Raw genomic sequence first — 23,443 nt, 5'->3', positions numbered from 1 at the left:
AAGAGGACTTTGTCTGGTTTTTTCCACTCTTTTTTTATTAGGGCATGTATTTTATCATTTATAGGAAACGCCCTACGTTTCCTTTGTTCCAGACCGCTAACCATAAAGTCTTGTGCCCTTTTTTTGGATTTAGTCTCTACTGGCCCCATGGTAGTTCTTACCGCTTTTACCAAAGCATCTGTCTCTTCAATGGGAAAACAATTGTGAACCCCCTCCGAGGAAGAAGAGGATGATAGTCCGCTTTCCTCTCTATCTGAATCAGATATATTACTATTTTCTTCACTAGAACTTGGCTCCGGGGACATATGTTTAGATCTACGCTTCTTTTTCAATCCTTTGGCAATTTTTAACGCATCCTCTACCTGTGATTGAATTAATTGTTTTAAATCGGATGTGAATCTTGGGGACTCCTCGGAAATGGTGTTTTCTATGCATATGGCACAGAGTTTCTTTACCCATGTAGTGGGTAGTTCTACGGAGCAGATCGGGCAAACTCTGTGCCTGGTTTTCACTGTACATTTCTTCCCCCAAGAAAAAAATACAATAAAAAAAACCCTTTTAGAACCTGAGCATTCACGAAGATCACTTACCCTCCTAATTTAAGGGGGATACCGGTTCTGGCGTAGGAGTAGCTTCCTCGACTTGAACCGTTACTGGTCTGCTGGATCCACCCGAGCTTCTGCTACATTGAGATCCGGAGCTGCGACGCTGGGAAGAAGCATCGTGCTGTCGCCGCTGCTGGCGATGGTGCTGCTGCTGTTGGGGCTGGCTCTTTTTCAGCAGGGTCTGCAGAGTTTCTTCTGCTGGTTGCTCTACCTCACTCATAGTGAGACCTTGCTGAGCACCGGCCATTCGCTTTCTGTCCTCTTTTATATATAGGTGGGGCGGCGCACCGCTGGGCTTTTACCCAGAGATGCTGTGCGCCGCCCCGGAAGTGACCCCTGTGCTGAGCATTCTGGGAGTACCAGAATGCTCTGCGCCCGGCCCGTGCATGCGCATTCTGCTGCCGCCATCTTTCCCTGCAAAGAGTACTGCCCGGAGCACGCCTGCCGACCACGCCGGAGGAAGCGCCCGCTCCAGCCCCAGGATCCCAAGCGCCCGCTGGTGCCAACAGAGGGACCCATGGACGAGCGCACTACCCGGTGGGAGAACCGGCAGTAAGACACGAGGTAACCGCCGTCACCTATTACCAGCTATTTCTATGCTTCAATGGGGGAGAAGCAGACTGGGTCTTTCATCACTGCTTCTCCCCCGCTCACGCACGGGCCCGCCGACCCTGAGAACGTGGCCTTCGGGGGAGGATTAGCCACCGTATTCGAAGCAGGGCCCCCCGCTGCCAATAACCGAATCGATGAACCCCCGGCATCCCACGACGTCCACGCTGCAGGTTCCCCGTCAGGGACAGGAAACCGAACTGATGTGGGAGAGAGGTACCGCCTTTTTTACCTGTAGGTTTCCTGTCCCCGAGGGCAGATCCCTCTCTCTCTCTCTCTCTCTCCCCATGGTGCCGTCATGGGGTAAGAGAAAATGAAGTTACAGGCTGATCCAACTTCCATGGAAATGCCTTAAGACAAGGAAATGATGCTCAGTAGTGTGTGTGTGGCCTCCACGTGCCTGTATGATCTCCCTACAATGCCTGGGCATGCTCCTGATGAGGCGGTGGATGGTCTCCTGAGGGATCTCCTCCCAGACCTGGACTAAAGCATCCACCACCTCCTGGACACTCTGTGGTCCCAGATGTGTTCAGTCGGATTCAGGTCTGGGGAACAGGCGGCCAGTCCATAGCTTCAATGCCTTCATCTTGCAGGAACTGCTGACACACTCCAGCCGAAGTCTGGCATTGTCCTGCATTAGGAGGAACCCAGGGCCAACTGCACCAGCATATGGTCTCAAAAGGGGTCTGAGGATCTCATCTCGGTACCTAATGGCAGTCAGGCTACCTCTGGCAAGCACATGGAGGGCTGTGCGGCCCTCCAAAGAAATTCCACCCCCCACACCATTACTGACCCAAACCGGTCATGCTGAAGGATGTTGCAGGCAGCAGATTGCTCTCCATGGCATCTCCAGACTCTGTCACATGTGCTCAGTGTGAACCTGCTTTCATCTGTGAAGCGCACCGGGCACCAGTGACAAATTTGCCAATCCTGGTGTTCTGTGGCAAATGCCAAGCGTCCTGCACGGTGTTGGATGGTGAACACAACCCCCATCTGTGGATGTCGGGCACACAGACCATCCTCATGGAGTCAGTTTCTAACCGTTTATGCAGACACATGCACAGTTGTGGCCTGCTGGAGTTCATTTTGCAGGGCTCTGGCAGTGCTCCTCCTGTTCCTCCTTGCACAAAGGCTGAGGTAGCGGTCCTGCTGCTGGGTTGTTGCCCTCCTACGGCCCCCTCCACGTCTCCTGGTGTACTGGCCTGTCTCCTGGTAGCGCCTCCAGCCTCTGGACACTACGCTGACAGACACAGCATACCTTCTTGCCACAGCTCGCATTGATGTGCCATGCTGGATGAGCTGTTATTTACATGTACTATTACTTACCTACTGCAGGGTATTTGCTCATTGTTTTTATCCTATACGTTACATAATTTCCCTTTGAGCAACACCTCCTTGGTAAAAATTATGATTAGCATATTAGGCACACTAAATAAAAAGGACTATTTGTCTGGAACCAGGTATCACATTTATAAAGCAAATGTGGAATACTCAGGGGAGATATATACAAAACACACACTTAATTTAGTTTGTGAGCCCCAATGGGGACAGATCTGATAACGTCTGTAAAGCACTGCGGAATATGATGTAGCTATATACGCACAGCATAATAAAAAAAAATAAAAATAACACATTGCAGATTAAATAAGTATTGAACACGTCATCAATTTTCAAAGTAAATATATTTCTTAAAAGGTACTACAAATAGGAAATTCGGTGACAATCCATCAAATCCACACAAGCAAAGAAATCAAACCATAGATGTCCATAAATTAAGTTAAGTTATGTGTAATAATGGAAAATGATACGGGGAGGAAACAAAAACACAACACTGTTCCCTGCTACCAAACTGACTGGCTGGTTTATTTGCACAGTATACGATAAAGAACTTAGTGAAAATGTATACATCAAACACTTTTTTCCTGGTCTAGTTAGAATATACCTATCTATATATTTCCATATAAAAATCCAGAAAAAAATGGAGGCAGCACAGTTTGAAGTGAAGAGGGGCTATTTATTCAGCCCAGAAAGCGACATTTCGGGCCCAACAGGAACCATTCTCAAGCCTTTCTCAAGGCTTGAGAAAGGTTCCTGTTGGGCCCGAAATGTCGCTTTCTGGGCTGAATAAATAGCTCCTCTTCACTACAAATGGTGTGCTGCCTCCATTTTTTCTGGATTTTTATATTGAGGTTTAGTATTTGCCTGGGGGGCTCTGTGTTGTGAACTCTATTTTTGGGCTCCCTCTAGTGGTCACTAGCGGTACTGTGTAGTGTTGTCTTTCTGCAGGTTGCAGCATCAGCTGGTTCGTTATCCTTGGTTGGTTTCCTATTTAAGTTCACCTGGATACTCAGTTCCTTGCCTGCTATCAATGTATTCAGTGCTCTTCAGATTCCTTGTGTCTACCTTGCTCCCAGTCTCTCCAAGACAAGCTAAGTTTTTGTTTGATCATTTTTTGATTATCAGTGTTCATTATGTTTTTAGTCCAGCTCGCTAAAATGTGATTTCCTTGCTTGCTGGTTGCTCTAGGGGACTGAGTTTCTCCCCCCACACCGTGAGTTGGTGTGGGGGTTCTTGAAATCTCAGTGTGGATATTTTGTAAGGGTTTTTTACTGACCGCATAGCAGAAAATAGAAAAGGGAATCTATCTAGTATTAGTGGGCCTCATTTGCTGAATCTGCTTTCACCCCTGTGTATGTGCCTTCCTCTTACCTCACCGTTATTATCTGTTGGGGGCTTCTATATCTTTGGGGATTATTTCTCTGGAGGCAAGAGAGGTCTTTCTTTCTCTCTAGGGGTAGTTAGTTCCTCAGGCTGGCTCGAGACGTCTAGGATTTTTTAGGCACGTTCACCGGCTACTTCTAGTGTGTTTGGATAGGTTCAGATTTGCGGTCAGTCCAGTTTGCCACCTCCCTAGAGCTTGTCCTACGTTTGTTACTTAGCTGGAGTAATTTGTGATCCTCAACCACTAAGGATCATAACAGCTCTGCACCCAGACTCTATCTGTGTTGCTCTATTTTTCTTCTTCTTATATTTCCATATAGACATTGTTACGGGAATACTGTGACAGAGAAAGACCAGATAACTGCAATGTCTTGTTTCACAAACTCCTGCACTGGTTAGAAGTACTTCAACATCGTATTAAACAGTGCAGTTTTTTTCCTAGCTAGCAGTGCAAGAGTAAATCTATTCAGTTGATGCTCCTGGAGCTTTCCTGCCTAGATTGTCTCTGCTGTTCAGTGTGGACATGCCCCTCGGCTATATAAGCTTTCCTCTGGCACTTAGGGATTGTCAGTGTTAGTTCTTACTGCCTGGTTCTGGAGTTGGAGGTATAGTTCATGGTTAGAGTTGGTGTTTGGAGATCGGAGTTTGTTTGTGTGCACATACTTATCCTCTCCTATTTGATTTCTCCTTTCTTTAACTCCCTTGCTTCCCACTCTGTTTGGTGTGTGTACTTTGTATTGTTAGCATTTTTGTTTATTCCCATCCGTCTTCCCATGTTTGGATATTGTGTTCCTATGCACTTCAGCTTCGCACTACACTGGGAAGCTGACGTGTATAGGAAGGGGGCAGATCAGGGTAGATATAGGAGCATAGCAAGGCTCATGAACCCTGCATCTTCACCTTCAGGAGTAATCCGGGGAGACAGGGTTAGACTATGGTGACCCTAACCCTACAGACCTGGTTAGCGCCCAGAGTCCCAATACCATATCAACAGACATTCCATGTGCAGATCTTTTCCCTAGAAGCAATGTAGCAATTTTGTAGAATATATATATATATATATATATATATATATATATATATATATATATATATATATATATATATATATATATATATATATATATATATAGCTACATTGCGTCTAATGAAAAATATCTGCCACACAGAATGCCTGGAACATGAGACCGTATGTACAGCCTACCATTTTACTGACTGCATTGACATTCTACAACTAGCTTATCTCTTATTTCCATTTTTCTAAAACTAATTTAAAAGTTAACTTGGAATTGATGGTTTCTTAGAAATGGGTCTAATTTTGTTTGACCTTAGGAAACATTTTTTGTTCGCGGAACAAACCAAATAGGTAATTTTATGTAATTGCTACCATTAAATTATTTTATTACTTCACTTTACTCGGAAGTCCTCAAAACAGGTGTAAAATGTCACCATGGTCTAGAGAAGAACTGTACAATTTCCATTATACAATTCGACTTGTTTACTTTTGTGAATTTACTGCAATTCAGTGTAATTTATCAGTTAGTTATTACAAGTCTTCTTGCTTCGTTGACCACAGGAGGTTTCCAATCTCCTGTTAGTCTTACGTGACAACTAAAGACTCACAAAAGTGACCTCTTTCTTGCTAACTTAGTCATAATTATATAAAAAAAGTCGAACTATCAATACAAAAGGCCATGCAATAGAATACAAGTACTGTGTGTGCCAGTAATACTTTATATCAGTGCACATTTTTTCGTACATGATCACTGTAATTTCACACTTGATCCCAATTGATAGATAATGTGATAAATAATCGTCAAATCACTGGATTTAAAAATTATTCTGTTTTACCCCCTGAAAAATCACTGTAAAGTGTAGGCCACTAGGCGTCTCCCTTCTGACTTCACTGCCTGTTGTCAAGTCATCATCTCTAGCAGCAGATACAATGAGACAGATTACAGAAAATGGGGATGTCACGCTGCTGCAATGCAGGTAGGTGCAGGCTCCACTAGATGGCAGTAGAGTGGAAGCAGGACTGCACCTAAACAGAGCTGGCCTGCAGTGCAGCAGTGAGGCTCCCACAGGTGGCAGCAGAATAGTCAAACAAGCCGGGTCAAATCATAGACTGTAGCACAGTACCAAAGGAATAAGTAAACTCATGACAGAGATAAGCCAGGGGGTCAATAACAGTCAGGAGCGAGTAAGCCAAAAGACAGAAGCAGATCAGGATACAAGCCAAGTCAAAACCAGGGAGTCAGCACAGTAAAAGGGAAACAGAGCCAAGATGGGAATTGGGGAAACAGACATGGGTTCAGACAGCAAATGCAGCAGAACAAATCAGAGCAATCAGAGTCAGCTACAGCAGCACTAGGCAAAAACTATAACTGACATCGCCTGCAGGAAGCAGTGGCGATAAGTAGCCAACCTGAACCCAGACAGAGACTGAGAAAGATTAACGCTTGACATGACCAGACCGGGAAAACGAGAAAACAGGACTCAAAACCCAGTCTGGATCATGACAGGGGATAGGTCTTTGCATTGTCAGGAAAAGACCATGCTTGCAAGTAGAAACAGGCTTTGTGGAAAAAGACTGGTAAAATAAAAGTAATATAATGTTGTACTACTGAATATATGTATGGAGAGGCAAGTTTTTAGAGAAAACCCATCCCATTCAGCCAAGACATTGAGATTGGTTACAGGAAATGTGGATGGGTTTTTGATTGTATAAGTTCATACTGTTCCTGGACTTTATCTTCGGGGCATCTAATTAGATAGCTTGCTCCAGATGGACATTCAATATATAACCAGCATATCTCCCAAATGTCTCACACTCTGCGGGACAAACCTTCAGAAGATGAACGGTAACACACAGCTGTCTATTCATTTATCCTGTCAACATCTGAAAAGATCAAACATTGCTCCTGGAGGAGACCTCCAGAACCGCATGCATTGAATCCACAGGGGTGCTAAAGGGTGAATATGCCTTAGTTTAATTATTATTTTAAAACCATTCATTCAAGTTTGCAAAACCCCTTTAACTTTTTGTCTTGCCATATTTTTAACATGCAATCAAATATCAGTCAGCAAACCCCTAGCCAATCCAGGTATTTGATGTGTTTTATCTCAAGCATTACCTTATGTAACTAATGAAGCTTTGATGTTCTTGAGGACAACATCTGATTTACAAATGTTTTCTTATTAGACATTATTTTTAGGGGGATTGAATAATTCTGAGACTGCAACAATCATAAAAGTGACTTTTTGTGTTGAATGTGGAGAAACCACTTGATATATTAGTTGTGTTAAGATACTGCAAACAGGAGAATGTTTGCAAAGTTTACTAAACGAATATGCAATGGGTTGAATATATTTGACTGCAACTGTAGGTCTGAACGACCATGATGTGGAGATAATTTAATGTAAGAGACCTTTTACACTACGCTTTGTCCCACGTTCAGTGGTCCCGTTGGGGCTCATGTCCAAACTCCCACACAGAAAATGGGATTCAGCATCATGCGCCGATGGGACCATTGACTATAATGGTGCAGACAGTCAACGTGTGCACTGCCATGCATCATTTTTGGGTGTATACGCTAAGTGGAGGTAGACACTCAGATGTAGTAGACCGCTTCTGATTGTCCGCCTAGCGTGGGGGGGTATATGTTCAAAAATAATGCACGGCAAAGCACACATTGATGCTGTCGGCGCATGTACACGATGGGACCAAGTGTAGTGTAAAAGCACTCGAAGGCTGGGGTCACTTGCGTGTGCAACCCGAGAAACTCACACAAGTCTCTCCCCTCAATACCCGGCACTGCCACCGGAACTCGGGACCGGAGCGTTCAGCTGCATAGAAATACATGCAGCCGCACACTCCGGTCCCGAGTGCCGGCGGCAGTGCCGGGTATTGAGGGGAGAGAGTTTCTTGCATTGCACATGCAAGTGTGACCCCGGCCTAAGCCTTACAATTGTGGCTGCAATCACAACATTAAAACCATCATACCTGGTTGATGGCAAATCCTCATTTCTCTTCAGTCTACAGAGTTCACCTTTTTGAAGATAAATGATATGTAAATGAACAAATCTAGTAAGCATAAAATAAACTGAATATATGGCAGGCACTAAAAACATTCAGAACAAATTCCGCTTTCAGCATTATTTTGTATGCAAACTGCTGAATAAATCACAGCGAGGATTAGAGTGATGATTTCCCTCGTATGGTACTTGCAACTACGTCTCTATGGATAGACATCAGAAGCAGCACAATAAGGGTTAAAGTTAAAAATACACATTTCTCTTACATGAAACGACTGAAATCATTAAATTATAACAGCACTTCTAGTGCTATGGGTTTGGTTTTTTTAAAGACACATCTCTGAAGAGAGCATCTATGACGTAGGTGTGAAGCACCTCTCCAAACACGAGTGGCCTCTCAAAGTTTTATTAAATGAGACATTTCAGAAAACTTAGCTTTATTCCTGAGCTTTTTTTTTCCCCCAATCCTCTTACTCATGAAAAATATTCTCAAAGGGGCTCTAATTGCTGCTCCATTAGTGGGTGAACAAAGCAGGTCAACTGATCGTGCTCATCTGCACACAACTTCAGTGTGGGAAGCGGATTGTCATTAAGACATATAAATTGAGTCAGTGAATCTGGCTGTCAGTCTGTGGAGCGGAAGACAAGGAGGCAGTGGTGGACACAGGCACAGCTGCTGCTTTCCAGAAGGTAAGAGAGTTTCTCTTCTATTGAAGTCTGCACGTGTTCTACTTCTCGGCATTTCAGGTCATATATTGAATGCACCGATCTATGGATGTTTTCTATATTTTAATAGGATGAAAGAAACCCATGTCGTAGCAGTCTACATACTATCTCTACTTATTGTAAGCACAGCTGCTCAGTCCTCCCAAGAGAGAGAATGGAAATCCTTGGGAAATCCATACAACAGAGATTTGGTAATAATCTTGTTACCTTATATATTGTTTTGATATACTGTAAAAGAAAATGTGTGCAGAATTAAATAGGCAGCAAAACTGGAGTAGATAACATTTAAGATAATTAACTAGGATGACAAAAGACAAAGGGTTAATGGGGATTTAAACTTATTTTTATGTATGACTTAACTGTTCACACATGTAAGATGCCCTCACCAGATTTTTATACAAGAACTGATGTTAGTGACCACCACTATGTATGTGGATTTAGTGAGAAGCCATCAGGGTGAAGAGTATAACAATGATCAAACCAAACAATCTGCTTATGATACAATATAAGATTTAAGTTATTTATGATGCAAGTAACAGTCCCCCAGAATCAGATACTTTGTATTACAACTATACTATAAGTAAATCCCTGTTTTACATAAATAAAGCATAAGATTTCTGCAATATTTTTTTTATTACACTTTTTTCTTTTTTTTAAAGCTACCAATCACATCCCTTTTTGGTTTTGTGATAGTCGTTCGTACCATCAGTGAATAGGAACAATATTGCTCAGATCCAAAGGCTGAAAGCCTATACAGACCAAACCGAATATTTACTGGGCTCGGTTCACACACATGCTAAGCACGTCATCGGGGTTTCTGTAGAATCCCTAGGAAAAAAAAAAAAAATGTATTCCAACAGGAGCCCCATGTAATCACTGACTTCAATGGAGCCTGCAGTCACTGTGGACACAGTCTGGCTTCAGTTCAGCCACTATTCCATCTATTCCAGATGCAAAAAACAGACAAAAACTGCCAGATTGTGTCCACAGTGACTTAGTCAGCTTTATTCTACTGATTGGTTAGGTCGGGGTTCCTGTTGGAATACAGTTTTTTTGGAATTCCGAAAGGAAACCCTTAAGTATTGCGCAACGCAGAGCACTGAATTAATGTGAACGGAATAGTATATTATTGAGGATTATTCAATTACTTATGCAAACAATCACAATTGTCCAATTTTCTATTATTATTATTAGTCACCAGGTTTTTTGCCACCAACAGTGCTGTGATATAGTATCCATTCCACATTTTTTCATGATACACCCACAAACTTAACTGTATTTTATGTGATACACCAACACGAAGTAGCAAGTATTTCTGAAGTGTAAGAGAAATTACACAAGCTTTTCTAAATATTTTCAAGTGTATATTTTTAAAGTTGAGATGTGAGCTTGTATTCAGCCCCTTTATCCCACCATCCTGAGTCAATAGCCCGGCCGTGTCACTGATGATGCCCCATTTCAGGGGAGGGCTTATATAGCGCCATTCATTTCTACAGCTCTTCGGACATGATCATCAATAAAATGTATTTGACTTCCAGACCACCCCTTTACATGTTTGGGTGGAACGTGAAAATATTTGGAAAAGTTCACAGGGTATGGATACTTTTTCAAGGTATTGGGAGTTTTTTTTCTCCGGCTTTTACTGGATAGGACCAAAGCATTTAGTGCCTGCTTTGTTATGGCAGCAGTACCTGATCAGGACATAATAGATAGTTAAGAGTGTATAAAACCAACTTTAAGAGGATTATTTCCATTTTCAAAAGGTGAATATATAATTGGAAAGTAAAAGGAGAAAATGTTCAGCTCCACGATGCCGCAAAGTAGTTTATTCGGTGGAAGAGTGCAAAAAAATAAATAACCATGATTAGGGGTGCTATTACACCAGAAACACATTGATACAATGTTTTTGATTTTTTTTTTCCTTGCACATTTTAAGTGTATCTTGTACATGGCTATTTTTTTTCGGGGGGTGGGGGGAGGTACACTTACAATGTCCATGGAAGAAATGGAATAAAAAACATTGCATCAATGCGTTTCAGGCGAGATAGCACCCTTATTCATGCTGCTTGTTTTTTTGCACCATCGTGGAGTTGAACATTTTCTTTTCCTCTCTATGTCATAGCCTTGGTCCGATTGCGGCAATCATTTACGCGGGTGAGACGGACTTTCTTTTTATTTAATTGCAAAGGCAAGTTTCCAATTCATTATCTCTTAAAATGTATCATTGTTCTCTTAATATTACTATTGTTTTATGTTTACATCTTGTCTTGTCTTGGGAACTGGCCAGAGCTGCAGTCTAAGGCCTGTTTCACACGTCAGTGGCTCCGGTACGTGTGGTGACAGTTTTCTCACGTACCGGAGACACTAACTCACGTAGACACATTAAAATAAATGTGTCTCTGCAGATGTCAGTGTGTTTTCACGGACTGTGTGTCCGTTTGAAAAACACGGAGACATGTCAGTGTTCGTGGGAGCACACGGATCACACACAGATGCTGTCTGTGTGCCGACTGAGGACCACACGGACAGTGCAGGAGACAGCGCTAGAGTTAAGCGCTGTCCCCAGCATGTGGTGCTGAAGCCGCCATTCATTCCTTCTCTCCAGCAGCGTTCTCCCATAGGGGTGGAGCCGCATATTCATCACTGTAATGAGCGCTACCACGTGACCGCTCATACAGGACAAGCTGCGGCGCTGAGATGAAGCATTGCGGGAGCTGGGTGAGTATTTTAATGCAAGCGGGCGGGCGCACAGGGGGTGGGAGGCGGGAAGTGACCGGGAACTTTATTTTAAAAACAAAAAAAAAAATTAAGAAAACATGATTTTTCATTCCTTCTCTCCAGCGAAATCTGCTGGGGAGAAGGAATGAATGGCGAGAAGGAATGAATGGCGGCTTCAGCACCACACGCAGGGGGGACAGCACTTACTGTAGCGCTGTCTCCTGCACGGTCCGTGTGGTACTCAGTCGGCACATGGCTGCCGCACGTGTGCCACACTGATGTGCCAGATGAGCTCATGGACACGGATAACTAAGGTACCGATTTTTCCGGTACCGGAATTATCTGGACGTGTGAGACTGGCCTAACAACGGTGACCAAACACGTGCAGTACTTACAAGTTCTTTTCTTTGGATCTTGTCAGCACTGCACAGCAGCTGGGTGGGATATCTGTAACACACTTATCTCCAGGGCCACTTCACTTCCAATGCTGCAGTCAAAGCTGCCTCAAAAGCATGTATATTTCATGCCTGATACTGGTCCATACCGTCAATTAGGAGCGTCCAGCCTCCAAGAATGAGGAAGATGCTTGGCTGCTGAAGACCGCCTTCTCTGGTATCCAGTGCAGTTCTGCTCCTTTTCTCAGTGATGTCACCGCACTTCAGACTATATCGATCACTCTATGCTCTATGTTTGAGCCAGAAGTCTCTTTTACTAGGTAAGCCTATGGAGCCTTTTTCGGCCACTCCACAGATTTAGGCTGCCGTCACACTAGCAGTATTTGGTCAGTATTTTACATCAGTATTTGTAAGCCAAAACCAGGACAACAATCAGAGGAAAACTATAATAGAAACATATGCACCACTTCTGCATTTATCACCCACTCCTGGTTTTGGCTTACAAATACTGATGTAAAATACTGACCAAATACTGCTAGTGTGACGGCAGCCTTACATTGTAAAAGAAAAGCCACTTCTGGGTCATACAAAGCACAGTGTAATTCGGAGCATCTGTACAGTGGTGACGTCACTGAGAAGAGGAGCAGAATGGTGCTGGACCCTGGAGAAGGCGGCCGTAGGCAAATATACTAACACAGAGTACATACACTTAGGCAGTACATGTTTAGGTTAAAAAAACAAACAAAAAAAAAAAAAACCTGTCTCCTGTTCATTAATGGATAATCTGTTCGCCCCAAATAAAAGAAACGTCTCAGTAAAATGATCACATTTGGTTAATCACTGGTCACTTTTTTCTATTAGTTTTTCAAGTTCTTGAAGTCTTATATCACTGGGAGGGGAGCACACATGATGAATCCCGGGATCAAGGACAAGCTTGAAAGCGATTTAAGAACTGATGGAGAGTCCAAGTACAGCAACCTGCGGCAATACATGGACAACAATGAAATTGTGGACATTTAGGGAGTGACAGCAGACTAAATGTGCAGGATGCCAAGTACTGCCAGCAAATTGGCCTACAGTAACCATCACCAGCTCTCCATGCATTGCTTTACTCTTCTGTTCAATCTTTTTTATAGAGCAATTTGTACATATGTTTCTGTCATAATTTTATGTTCATAGACATAGATTATTTTCATCTGCTGGAATAAAGCTTTGCTGTGGTTTTTAATCTTTATTTATTGTTTTATATTTTGTATTTACTAATATTGTAAGTTTTACTGACTTATTACATCTCAGCTTGCATTATTCAGTGCCGGGTGTGAGAGGTATAAAAGATTTCCAAGTCGTACATTTTGTTATTGATAGATCCAGGCGTTTCCTTTTGATGGAAATACAGAAGGAATTCATATAGCGATCACTCATCAAACTGCAGCCCATCTTTTTAGGTAACTGGTTGAAAGTGGAACCTGTCGGCCCGTTCTACCTGTGGACGCAGTGCCATGGTTGTAGACGCTTGTCCCTCTGTATAAGCGAGTCCTTATTTGTAAAGATCATATGTGTCTGACATGAGACATAACACATCTAGAAGTCATATCTAAATCAGGCTGAATGTGCATTGGTGGGGGGGGGTCAATCCAATTGCACAGCCTCTTCCAAGAACAATTAAAGACCCCATTGCTCTTCCAGCCTGATTTGCATATGAACTCTATACTGGATCTCTCCCGACTGACACATTGGATCCTTGCAAAAAAAAAAAGGGATCATTTGTAATAGGAAGAGAGGGGCTTACGCATCCACACCATTTCATATTCTGATCTTTGCAAAACTGGAAAACCCCTTTAACTAGACAAACTCCCTCTCCCCTAGCTATTCCTGATGTCTGTTATTGTCTGCAGCCAATAGTGCGTAGTGGCCCTACCTGAGTTGACTTTGAACTGCTGAGTACATGGATTGGCTGCAGCGCTGTCGACGTGACAACACTGCAGACAATAACAGACACAGGAAGGAGCAGTGGTGGAGACTCAGCCCTGAACCCAGGGAGGTGGCGTAATGAACTTTTCTTTTTTTCTTTTTTATAAACTGCTGTTCGGGGTGGTTTGTGGACTTAACGGTCTCCATGTGCTCGTTAGCTGATTAATGAGCTGCCCACTGTTCACATGCACTAGTCGGATGTGTAAATCGGAAAATACTGTGGAGGTTTTTATTCAGGAAACTGAGGAGCATGTGGAAAATGGACCACGTGCACCAGCACCGAGGCGAACGTTGTGTGTGCTGTCTGCGTGTGATCCGTTGCACCCATGAACGGCGCACGGACAGAACATGTGTTAGGCTATGTTTCCACAGTCCGGAATGGCAGCGCTGCCCCCCTTTGTACACACGGTGATCCCGCTTGTGCTCATTGAACAGATGCAGAATCATCGCATTCTATACATAGACTGTGTAATTTATATTGCGGAGACTGAGCTTCTCCGCAAGATAAATAGACATGCTGTGGTCTAGAAAGACGGGCCGCATGTGCGTATACGCAGGTCTGCCTCTTGCGTCTTTGTACGCATAGTGGAGATGGGATTTCAAAAAAAATCCCCTCCACTATACTGTAACATCTGGCCGCTGTGGATTGGATGCTGCGGCTGTACACAGCATCCAATCTGCAGCAAATACACCACGTGGAAACATACCCTTAGTGTGAACAACCAAGTTTCAGAGGAACATTGTAGGGGGGTCAGAACTTCCATTAATGGAGCAGAGCTAAGATTCAACCAGAAGTAGGAAGAGGTAATAGCAGGTGAGTGGAACATCGCACTAAAATACCAACTGGGGAACTTGTCCAAGACCAGCGATGGGACACAGCGCCAGAATGGAGGGGCACAATGGTGAGTATAGCTAATATATTTCTATACCAGTATTCCTGCCTGTGGGAAGCTATTCGGCTACCTTGGACGACCCTCTTAACTACTTGTAACCAGAGCACCAAGCCCCTAGACAAAAGGGCCAAGACATAGGGACACTGGGCCAGAGCTAGTCACATTGTTGATAAACAAACCATACAGGGCAACATTAGTATAAAGGTGCCACAGAGACCAATACCCATGTAGATGTCTCAAAGGTGCACCTACGGGACACTCCTAGGCATAACATAAAACATAAGAAAAATGGAGTACAATCCAAGAGTAATCAAAAAATATAAATTTATTAAAGTAATAAATACAACATATAAATAGACTAGGATCATTTAATCAAAATACAGACAGTTATGTCCTGACTACAGATGTTATTGCTATTCATGGGTAAAAGGTGCTCAAGTGGCACGAAAATAACCCTTAAATCCAGACAAAAAATATATAGTAATGATACAAGTATCCAATGGCTGTAATAAACTGCGCGCTATGCCATTAAGCAGGACAGGGTTATACGCTCTCATCCGTGCTTACCCATGATGTTGCTAAGTCAGGACACATGTCTACGCCACCACCGACGCACGTTTCGCCTCTTTCTCAAGGTGCGGTGGTGTACTGTGTGCCTAACCGCCATTAAATACCCTCATCTCTATGTGTCCATCCTCACGGCGCATGTGTCCGGATCCGTGCGCCGGTGATTACATTACTTCCGGCAGAGTGCGTCAGACATGCGGGCCAAGGAGACGTCGCATAGACGTCACTGACCCGCACACGTCAGCATCCAGCGCCATCCATAATGCTCTGGACTGCACGGGCCGCAGACATGCACACCTGAACACAGGGGTGGTGCCAACAGCGGGGAAGGGAGTTCTATCAAGCGCATCTTGCCGCTCCCCAGATTATTGGATGGTTTAGGTACATTGATAATGTGCTTTTTATCTGGCAAGGCCCTGTTGCTGAACTGCATGATTTTATGTTGGGACTGAACCGCAATGGCTCCAACACACATCTCACGTATGTGTACCATCAGAAGGAAATTTCATTTCTGGATATTACACTTAAAGTGCAGAATGATGGTCTTATTCATACTGATTTGTATCGCAAGGAGACATCTGTTAATGCCCTGTTACATGCCTCCTCTTCACATCCGTGTTCCACAATCAAGTCCATACCAGTCGGACAATTCCTCCGTGCTAGAAGAGTATGCACTACTGAGACTTTGTTCGAGAGATAGGCAGTGGATCTTGGGGAGAGATTTTCTAATAGAGGATATAGCAGAAGGTGTATCAAACATGGCTATTTAAGAGCTAAAAAAGCCTCTAGGGATGATTTGATGGCGAACGGGAGGAGTGGAGCTGTGTGTAACCGGGAGAAAAAGGATGGTGAGCTGAGAATTATATCTACCTATAACCACAGATGGGACCTTATGAGATCAATTCTTGATCGTCACTGGTCTGTTCTTAAAACAGACCCTATCCTACAGACAGGGCCGGCGTTAGGGGCAGGAAGACCAGGCAGCTGCCTGGGGCCCCCACTCCCCCAGGGGCCCCCAGCTAGCGGCAAGACATGCAGCCGCTATGGGGCCCCTGTGAGGCAGGGGGGCCCGCCTGCCACCAGCACCGACTCCCCCGCCGCATTGAACTATACCTGCGTCTGCTGGTATAGTTCAAAGCAATGATGGAGGAGAGAGCGTCACCTGACGCTCCCTCTCCCATCATTCTCCGCTCTGCCTCTGACATTGCAGGTGCGCATCATCGCGCACTCACTTTGTGCCGGGCAGTGCAGCGGCAGCCGCCGACACAGGAGCAGGGAGCAGTGCGGGCACGAGGAGAGGTGAGGAGCTTGTGTTTTTTTTTACCGGACTGTGGGGCCCATTCTTGGGAGGGGAGAGGAGGGGAGGGAAGGGGGGGATGTGGGCTGTGCTGTATACTACTGTGTGGGCTGTGCTGTATACTACTGTGTGGGCTGTGCTGTATACTACTGTGTGGGCTGTGCTGTATACTACTATGTGGGCTGTGCTGTATACTACTATGTGGGGGTATATTATATTCTATGGGGAGGCTGTGTTATACACTATGTGGCTGTGTTATATATTTGGGGGGTACATTATACCTTATATTTTATGGAGGAGGCTGTGTCATATACTATGGGGGCTGCATTATATTCTGTGGGGGGCTTTATTAGATTTTATGAGGGATGATTGCATCATACTCTTTGATGGGGCTACATTATATTCTATAAGGAGGTGGGCTGTATTATATCCTGTTTGGGGCTACATTATATTTTATGGGGGGCTGTATTATATTTATATTCTATGAGGGGTGATTGCATCATACTCTATGAGAGGGCTATATTATACTATATGGGGGGGCTGCATTATATTCTATGGGGAGGTTACATTATACTCTTTGGGGAGGTTACATTATACTCTGTGGGGAGGTGGCTGCATTATACTATATGTGGGCTGAATTATACTGTATCTAGGACTATGGGGAATACATTATACTATATGAAGAACTATGGGGTGCATTATACTACAGGAAGTGAATTACATGGATGACTATGGCGGTGCATTATACTATATGGAGCACTGTGAGGAGTGTATTATGCTATATGGAGGACTGGAGTATATTTTAATATATGGAGGACTATGAGGAGTGTGTTATACTATATGGAGGACTATGGGACACATTATATTATATGGAGGACTATGGGGTGCGCATTTTACAATATGGAGGACTGTGGTGCACATTATAATATATGGAGGACTATGGGGTGCATTATACTAAACAAGCAATATTCATTGGGTGATTGGATTGTTTATGCCGGAAAAAAAATCATTGTTCTCAGCAGCACAACGCCGGTGTAAACTGTAGATGTGCTGCTGATAACATAATACTGTATGGTGATCTGTTAGTGTTCGTTCTGTCCCCATCATTCTTTCTGAGACGGTGGAAAGAGGCTGGGAAACAAGCGTCCAACGACTTCAGTATTGTCGATCACACTCGTTTAGCGGCCTGAAATCAGCGCATGTAAATACAACAGAAATGCTTCTGTGTGATGTGCAATATGTTAGCATTTGGGGCCCCATTTTAAACTTTGCCTAGGGCCCCACTTTGCCTAAAACCGGCCCTGCCTACAGAAATGCCTTCCACAACGCCCTCTTATGACAGCAAGAAAGAGTAATAATTTGAGGGACATACTAGTGAAGAGTCACTATGTTGCCAAAATACCTAACCCTTTTAAAGCATATGCACCTAAAGTGGGTTTTTACCCCTGCGGAGACTGCCTCGCATGCAAAAATCTTAGGCATGCTACATCCTTCACCTCATCCGATGGCCGTAGGGAATTTAAAATCAAAGATTATATCACATGCAACACTACGTTTGTAGTGTATTATGCAGTTTGCCCTTGTGGACTTATTTACATTGGGCTAACGTCACGCGAATTCGGGGTACGTATTCCAGAGCATGTGAGGGATATTGAGGCCGCTCGGGATGTGGAGGATGTAAACACCCTAAAACCTATTCCAAAACATTTTCGTTTCAAACATAAATGCAATTCGGGAGGTCTCCATGCAAGGGGGATTGATAAAATTCATGCTGGCATTAGGGGCGGAGACATGGGACGCGTACTTGCTCAGAGAGAATGCCGGTGGATCGTGACACTTGACACAATGGCACCGGTAGGTCTCAATGAGCAGTTGAGCTTTAGTTCCGATTTATGATTTGATATCCTCGTTTTACATTCATTATATGCTTTTGTGTGTCTTTATGTTTTATTTTGCACTAATTATATATATGTTTCCCCCCCCCTTCTTTTTTAGTTTATTTAATTTTTGGTATCATATACATTGATGAACTGTGACTTAATTGAGATCTACTGGACCGTTTTGGGAGTTTCTTGTCAGAAATAAATCAATTTATGTGGAACACCTACTGGTTAAAAGTGTCACGATCACATAGCTTCACAACAAACAAAAAAAAAATCTTTGTTCATCATCTAGCACTTTTTTGTATATTTATTTATTGCACAATTATTGTATGTATTTTTATTATGTTACTATCATGTCACCTTTTTGCACATATGCACTTTATTCTGTATATTTGTCTGGTATTATTATGATTATTGTGTGTGACTTGTATTTTCTGATGTACCTTAGTAATTAGATCTTGCTAGCTTGATAGACTCCCTTCCCCGCTGTTGGCACCACCCCTGTGTTCAGGTGCGCATGTCTGCGGCCCGTGCAGTTCGGAGCATTATGGATGGCGCTGGATGCTGACGTGTGCGGGTCAGTGACGTCTATGCGACGTCTCCTTGGCCCGCATGTCTGACGCACTCTGCCGGAAGTAATGTAATCACCGGCGCACGGATCCGGACACATGCGCCGTGAGGATGGACACATAGAGATGAGGGTATTTAACGGCGGTTAGGCACATAGTGCACCACCGCACCTTGACAAAGAGGCGAAGCGTGCGTCGGTGGTGGCGTGGACACGTGTCCTGACTTAGCAACATCATGGGTAAGCACGGATGAGAGCGTATAACCCTGTCCTGCTTAATGGCATAGCGCGCGGTTTACTACAGCCATTGGATACTTGTATCATTACTATATATTTTTTGTCTGGATTTAAGGGTTATTTTTGCGGCACTTGAGCACCTTTTACCCATGAATAGCAATAACATCTGTAGTCAGGACATAACTGTCTGTATTTTGATTACCTGATCCTAGTCTATTTATATGTTGTATTTATTACTTTAATAAATTTATATTTTTTTATTACTCTTGGATTGTACTCTAGTCACATTATTGCCTGAGGCACCGATATTGTGTGAGATTTATCATACACACGTGTGATAATAGGTGACACAGAGATATAGATAATCGGGCCACCATCTAATATATATATATATATAGCCGGACTGGCCATAGGGCAGTTCTGGCAAATGCCAGAAGGGCCGATGGCAGTAGTGGGCCGCTCGAATGTGCCGCTGTCGGCACACTTCCCACGCTGTCGCGGCACACTCCCGGCCCCGCATTCAACTATACTGGCGTCTTAGGGTATGTTTCCACATTCAGGAAACGCTGCTTGTTTGACGCTGCGCAGCGCTGCAGCGTCAAACAAGCAGCGTCCAGATGTTCCTGCATAGTGGAGGGGATTTGATGAAATCCTGTCTCCACTATGCGTGGAAACCCGCACGCGGCGGCCCTGCGACTCCGGACATGCTGCGCGTCTTTTCAGATCGCAGCATGCCCGTGCACCTTGCGGGGAAGCAGCGTCCCCGCAAGGCATATCACAGGGCCCTATGGGAGAGAGCGATCATCCCGGATGTGAAGAGTTAACACATCCGGCATGATCGCGTCCCATTAAGGGGGTGGGGCTTAGCGCCAAGCGGCTTCACCGCTGCGGCGATACTGCCGCCCATCCGTACCGTGGAGACATAGCCATAGACGCCGGTACAGTTGAATGCAATGATGGAGGAGAGAGCGTCCGCTGACGCTTCCTCTCCCATCATTCCCCGCTCTGCCTGCCGCTGACACTGCGGGTGCGCGATGACGTCATATCATCGCGCACCTGCTGTGTGACCGGGCGGGCAGACTGCGACTGCTGAGGCCGGAGCCAGGAGCAGCGTGGGACACGAGGAGAGAGGTGAGTAGTGTGTTTGTTTGTTTTATCAATGAGTGATGACTGGATTGTGGAGCTATTGGGGGGGGGGGGGGCTGCCTGCCTGCATTACATTCTATGGGGGCTGCCTGCCTGCATTACATTCTATGGGGGCTGCCTGCCTGCATTACATTCTATGGGGGCTGCCTGCCTGCATTACATTCTATGGGGGCTGCCTGCCTGCATTACATTCTATGGGGGCTGCCTGCATTACATTCTATGGGGGCTGCCTGCCTGCATTACACTCTATGGGGGCTGCCTGCCTGCATTACACTCTATGGGGGCTGCCTGCCTGCATTACACTCTATGGGGGCTGCCTGCCTGCATTACACTCTATGGGGGCTGCCTGCCTGCATTACATTCTATGGGGGCTGCCTGCCTGCATTACATTCTATGGGGGCTGCCTGCCTGCATTACATTCTATGGGGGCTGCCTGCCTGCATTACATTCTATGGGGGCTGCCTGCCTGCATTACATTCTATGGGGGCTGCCTGCCTGCATTACATTCTATGGGGGCTGCCTGCCTGCATTACATTCTATGGGGGCTGCCTGCCTGCATTACATTCTATGGGGGCTGCCTGCCTGCATTACATTCTATGGGGGCTGCCTGCCTGCATTACATTCTATGGGGGCTGCCTGCCTGCATTACATTCTATGGGGGCTGCCTGCCTGCATTACATTCTATGGGGGCTGCCTGCCTGCATTACATTCTATGGGGGCTGCCTGCCTGTATTACATTCTATGGGGGCTGCCTGCCTGTATTACATTCTATGGGGGCTGCCTGCCTGCATTACATTCTATGGGGGCTGCCTGCCTGTATTACATTCTATGGGGGCTGTGCTGTATTACAGTCTATGGGGACTGAGCTGTAATGCTGGATACAGCTGTAATTATATGTTATATAGTCGTGTTACACTCCCCTCACTTCTTGTAACCTACAGGTGTACAAAGATATTATACAGTCACCATGCGACAAGTGGGCCTGTGTGACTTAAAATGCCAGGGCTGAATTTTAGTCCCAGTCCGGCCCTGTATATATATATATATATATATATATATATATATATATATATATATATATATATATATATATATATATATATATATAGATTGATACATGACAGTGACACCGCTGCAGGAAGCTGAGCACATGCCGCAGACCCCAGCACTAGAATCGCTCCCTCTTCCCGGCCATTGCCCCCATCACCACTCACCCTTGACACCGCTCTGGTTTGGACCTTGTACCGTCTACGCCCCCTGCAGGTCCATTTGGGGCACAGGCTCAGATAAGAGACGGAAGCTGGCTGTGCCTTGCAGCTGATTGGTAGAATGACACATTAGCTCCGCCTCCTACTTGCATTCTGCGCCGCTTTTCCACATCTTTGTAGCTAGGGGGCGTGGTGTGGGCGGGACCGGTGTGACGTTACTAGGGGCCATGCAAAACAGCCGCTGCTGCAGCAGAGCAGAGTCAGTGCAGTGCACGGAGCGGAGGACATGGCGGCTCAAGGGGAAGTCACCGGGGCGCAAATCATTGCAGAGGCTTTGGTGGCACAAGTAAGATCTGCTGTGTGGGCTCAGACACCACTCTGCTGCAGAACGTTAAGTGGTTTGTTGTATAGTTCTGGTTTACCCGGCGTCTGCCGGGACTTGTAGTTCTCCAGTGATTCAGTATTATTGGAGCAGCAGATTTTGCCTCTGCTGCACTTGCTTGCCCCAGTGAGTGGAGCTCCGTGCTTGTGGTGGGGGGCAGCTCGTGTTATTGTTTCTCTTCCTTTTAGGATTCTGCAGGAGGACAAAGACCTTGAGTAGTGGTCCCCTCCCCTCCCCCAACATACAGGGTCTGTGCTCAGCAGTCAGTGTGTGACACCTATGACGGCTCAGTCTGTACTGTCTGTGTAAGCAGACCCAGTGTTCTCCTGTGTGCTGGTGCCCACGGGCCATTATTGCTCCCAGTTCAACTGCTGGTGCCCACGGGCCATTATTGCTCCCAGTTCAACTGCTGGTGCCCACGGGCCATTATTGCCCCCGGGTCTAGTGCTGGTGCCCACGGGCCATTGTTGCCCCCCCGGGTCTAGTGCTGGTGTCCATGGGCCATTATTGCCCCCCCGGGTCTAGTGCTGGTGCCCACGGGTCATTATTGCCCCCCCCCCCCGGGTCTAGTGCTGGTGCCCCCGGGGTCATTATTGCCCCCCCCGGGTCATTATTGCCCTCCGGGTCTAGTGCTGGTGCCCACGGGCCATTATTGCCCCCCGGGTCTAGTGCTGTGCCACGGGCCATTATGGCCCTCCCGGTCTAGTGCTGGTGCCCATGGGCCATTATTGCCCCCCCGGGTCTAGTGCTGGTGCCCCCGGGTCATTATTGCCCCCCCGGGTCATTATTGCCCTCCGGGTCTAGTGCTGGTGCCCACGGGCCATTATTGCCCCCGGGTCTAGTGCTGGTGCCCACGGGCCATTATTGCCCCCCGGGTGTAGTGCTGTGCCCACGGGCCATTATTGCCCCCCGGGTCTAGTGCTGTGCCACGGGCCATTATGGCCCTCCTGGTCTAGGACTGGTGCCCACGGGCCATTATTGCCCTCCCGGTCTAGTGCTGCTGCCCACGGGCCATTATTGCCCCCCCCCCCGGGTCTAGTGCTGGTACCCACGAGCCATTATTGTCCCCGGGTCTAGTGCTGGTGCCCACGGGCCATTATTGCCCCCCGGGTCTAGTGCTGGTGTCCATGGGCCATTATTCCCCCCCCCGGGTCTAGTGCTGGTGCCCACGGGTCATTATTGCCCCCCCCCCCCGGGTCTAGTGCTGGTGCCCACAGGCCATTATTGCCCCCCGGGTCTAGTGCTGGTGCCCACATGCCATTATTGCCCCCGGGTCTAGTGCTGGTGCCCACAGGCCATTATTCCCCCCCGGGTCTAGTGCTGTGCCCACGGGCCATTATTGCCCCCCCGGGTCTAGTGCTGTGCCCACGGGCCATTATTGCCCCCCGGGTCTAGTGCTGGTGCCCACGGGCCATTATTGCCTTCCCGGTCTAGTGCTGGTGCCCACGGGCCATTATTGCCCCCCCCCCCCGGGTCTAGTGC

At 45.9% G+C, this 23,443-nt stretch overlaps 2 protein-coding genes and 1 long non-coding RNA gene across 4 annotated transcripts in view; 2 read left to right on the top strand and 1 right to left on the bottom strand.

Moving 5' to 3' along the window:
- BTD (biotinidase) overlaps nt 1-21,719 on the bottom strand; it is a 57,175-nt gene extending 35,456 nt beyond the window's left edge. The window contains exon 1 of the mRNA XM_077268854.1: nt 21,586-21,719. The gene's annotated coding sequence lies outside the window, so the exon portion shown is untranslated. The remainder of the gene's footprint in view (nt 1-21,585) is intronic.
- Nucleotides 8,512-13,043, top strand: LOC143783482 (uncharacterized). The gene is made up of 3 exons (XR_013217199.1): nt 8,512-8,660; nt 8,767-8,887; nt 12,671-13,043. It is a non-coding gene; the product is annotated as an uncharacterized LOC143783482 (long non-coding RNA).
- HACL1 (2-hydroxyacyl-CoA lyase 1) overlaps nt 19,129-23,443 on the top strand; it is a 57,050-nt gene continuing 52,735 nt past the window's right edge. Inside the window, exon 1 of one of the 2 annotated variants that reach the window (XM_077268853.1) lies at nt 19,129-19,228. Coding sequence is in view for 1 of the 2 variants with exons in the window: in XM_077268852.1 (XP_077124967.1) it covers nt 21,866-21,925 (60 nt within the window). In the remaining variant the exon portion in view is untranslated. Of the gene's footprint in view, nt 19,229-21,785; nt 21,926-23,443 lie in introns of those variants that run through there. The other variant, XM_077268852.1, reaches the window with a different exon arrangement.

This window comes from Ranitomeya variabilis, chromosome 6, assembly GCF_051348905.1.
Source record: "Ranitomeya variabilis isolate aRanVar5 chromosome 6, aRanVar5.hap1, whole genome shotgun sequence".
Taxonomy (NCBI): Eukaryota; Metazoa; Chordata; class Amphibia; order Anura; family Dendrobatidae; genus Ranitomeya; species Ranitomeya variabilis.
Note: the sequence above shows the minus strand (reverse complement) of the source record. Positions and strands in the feature narration are given on the sequence as shown.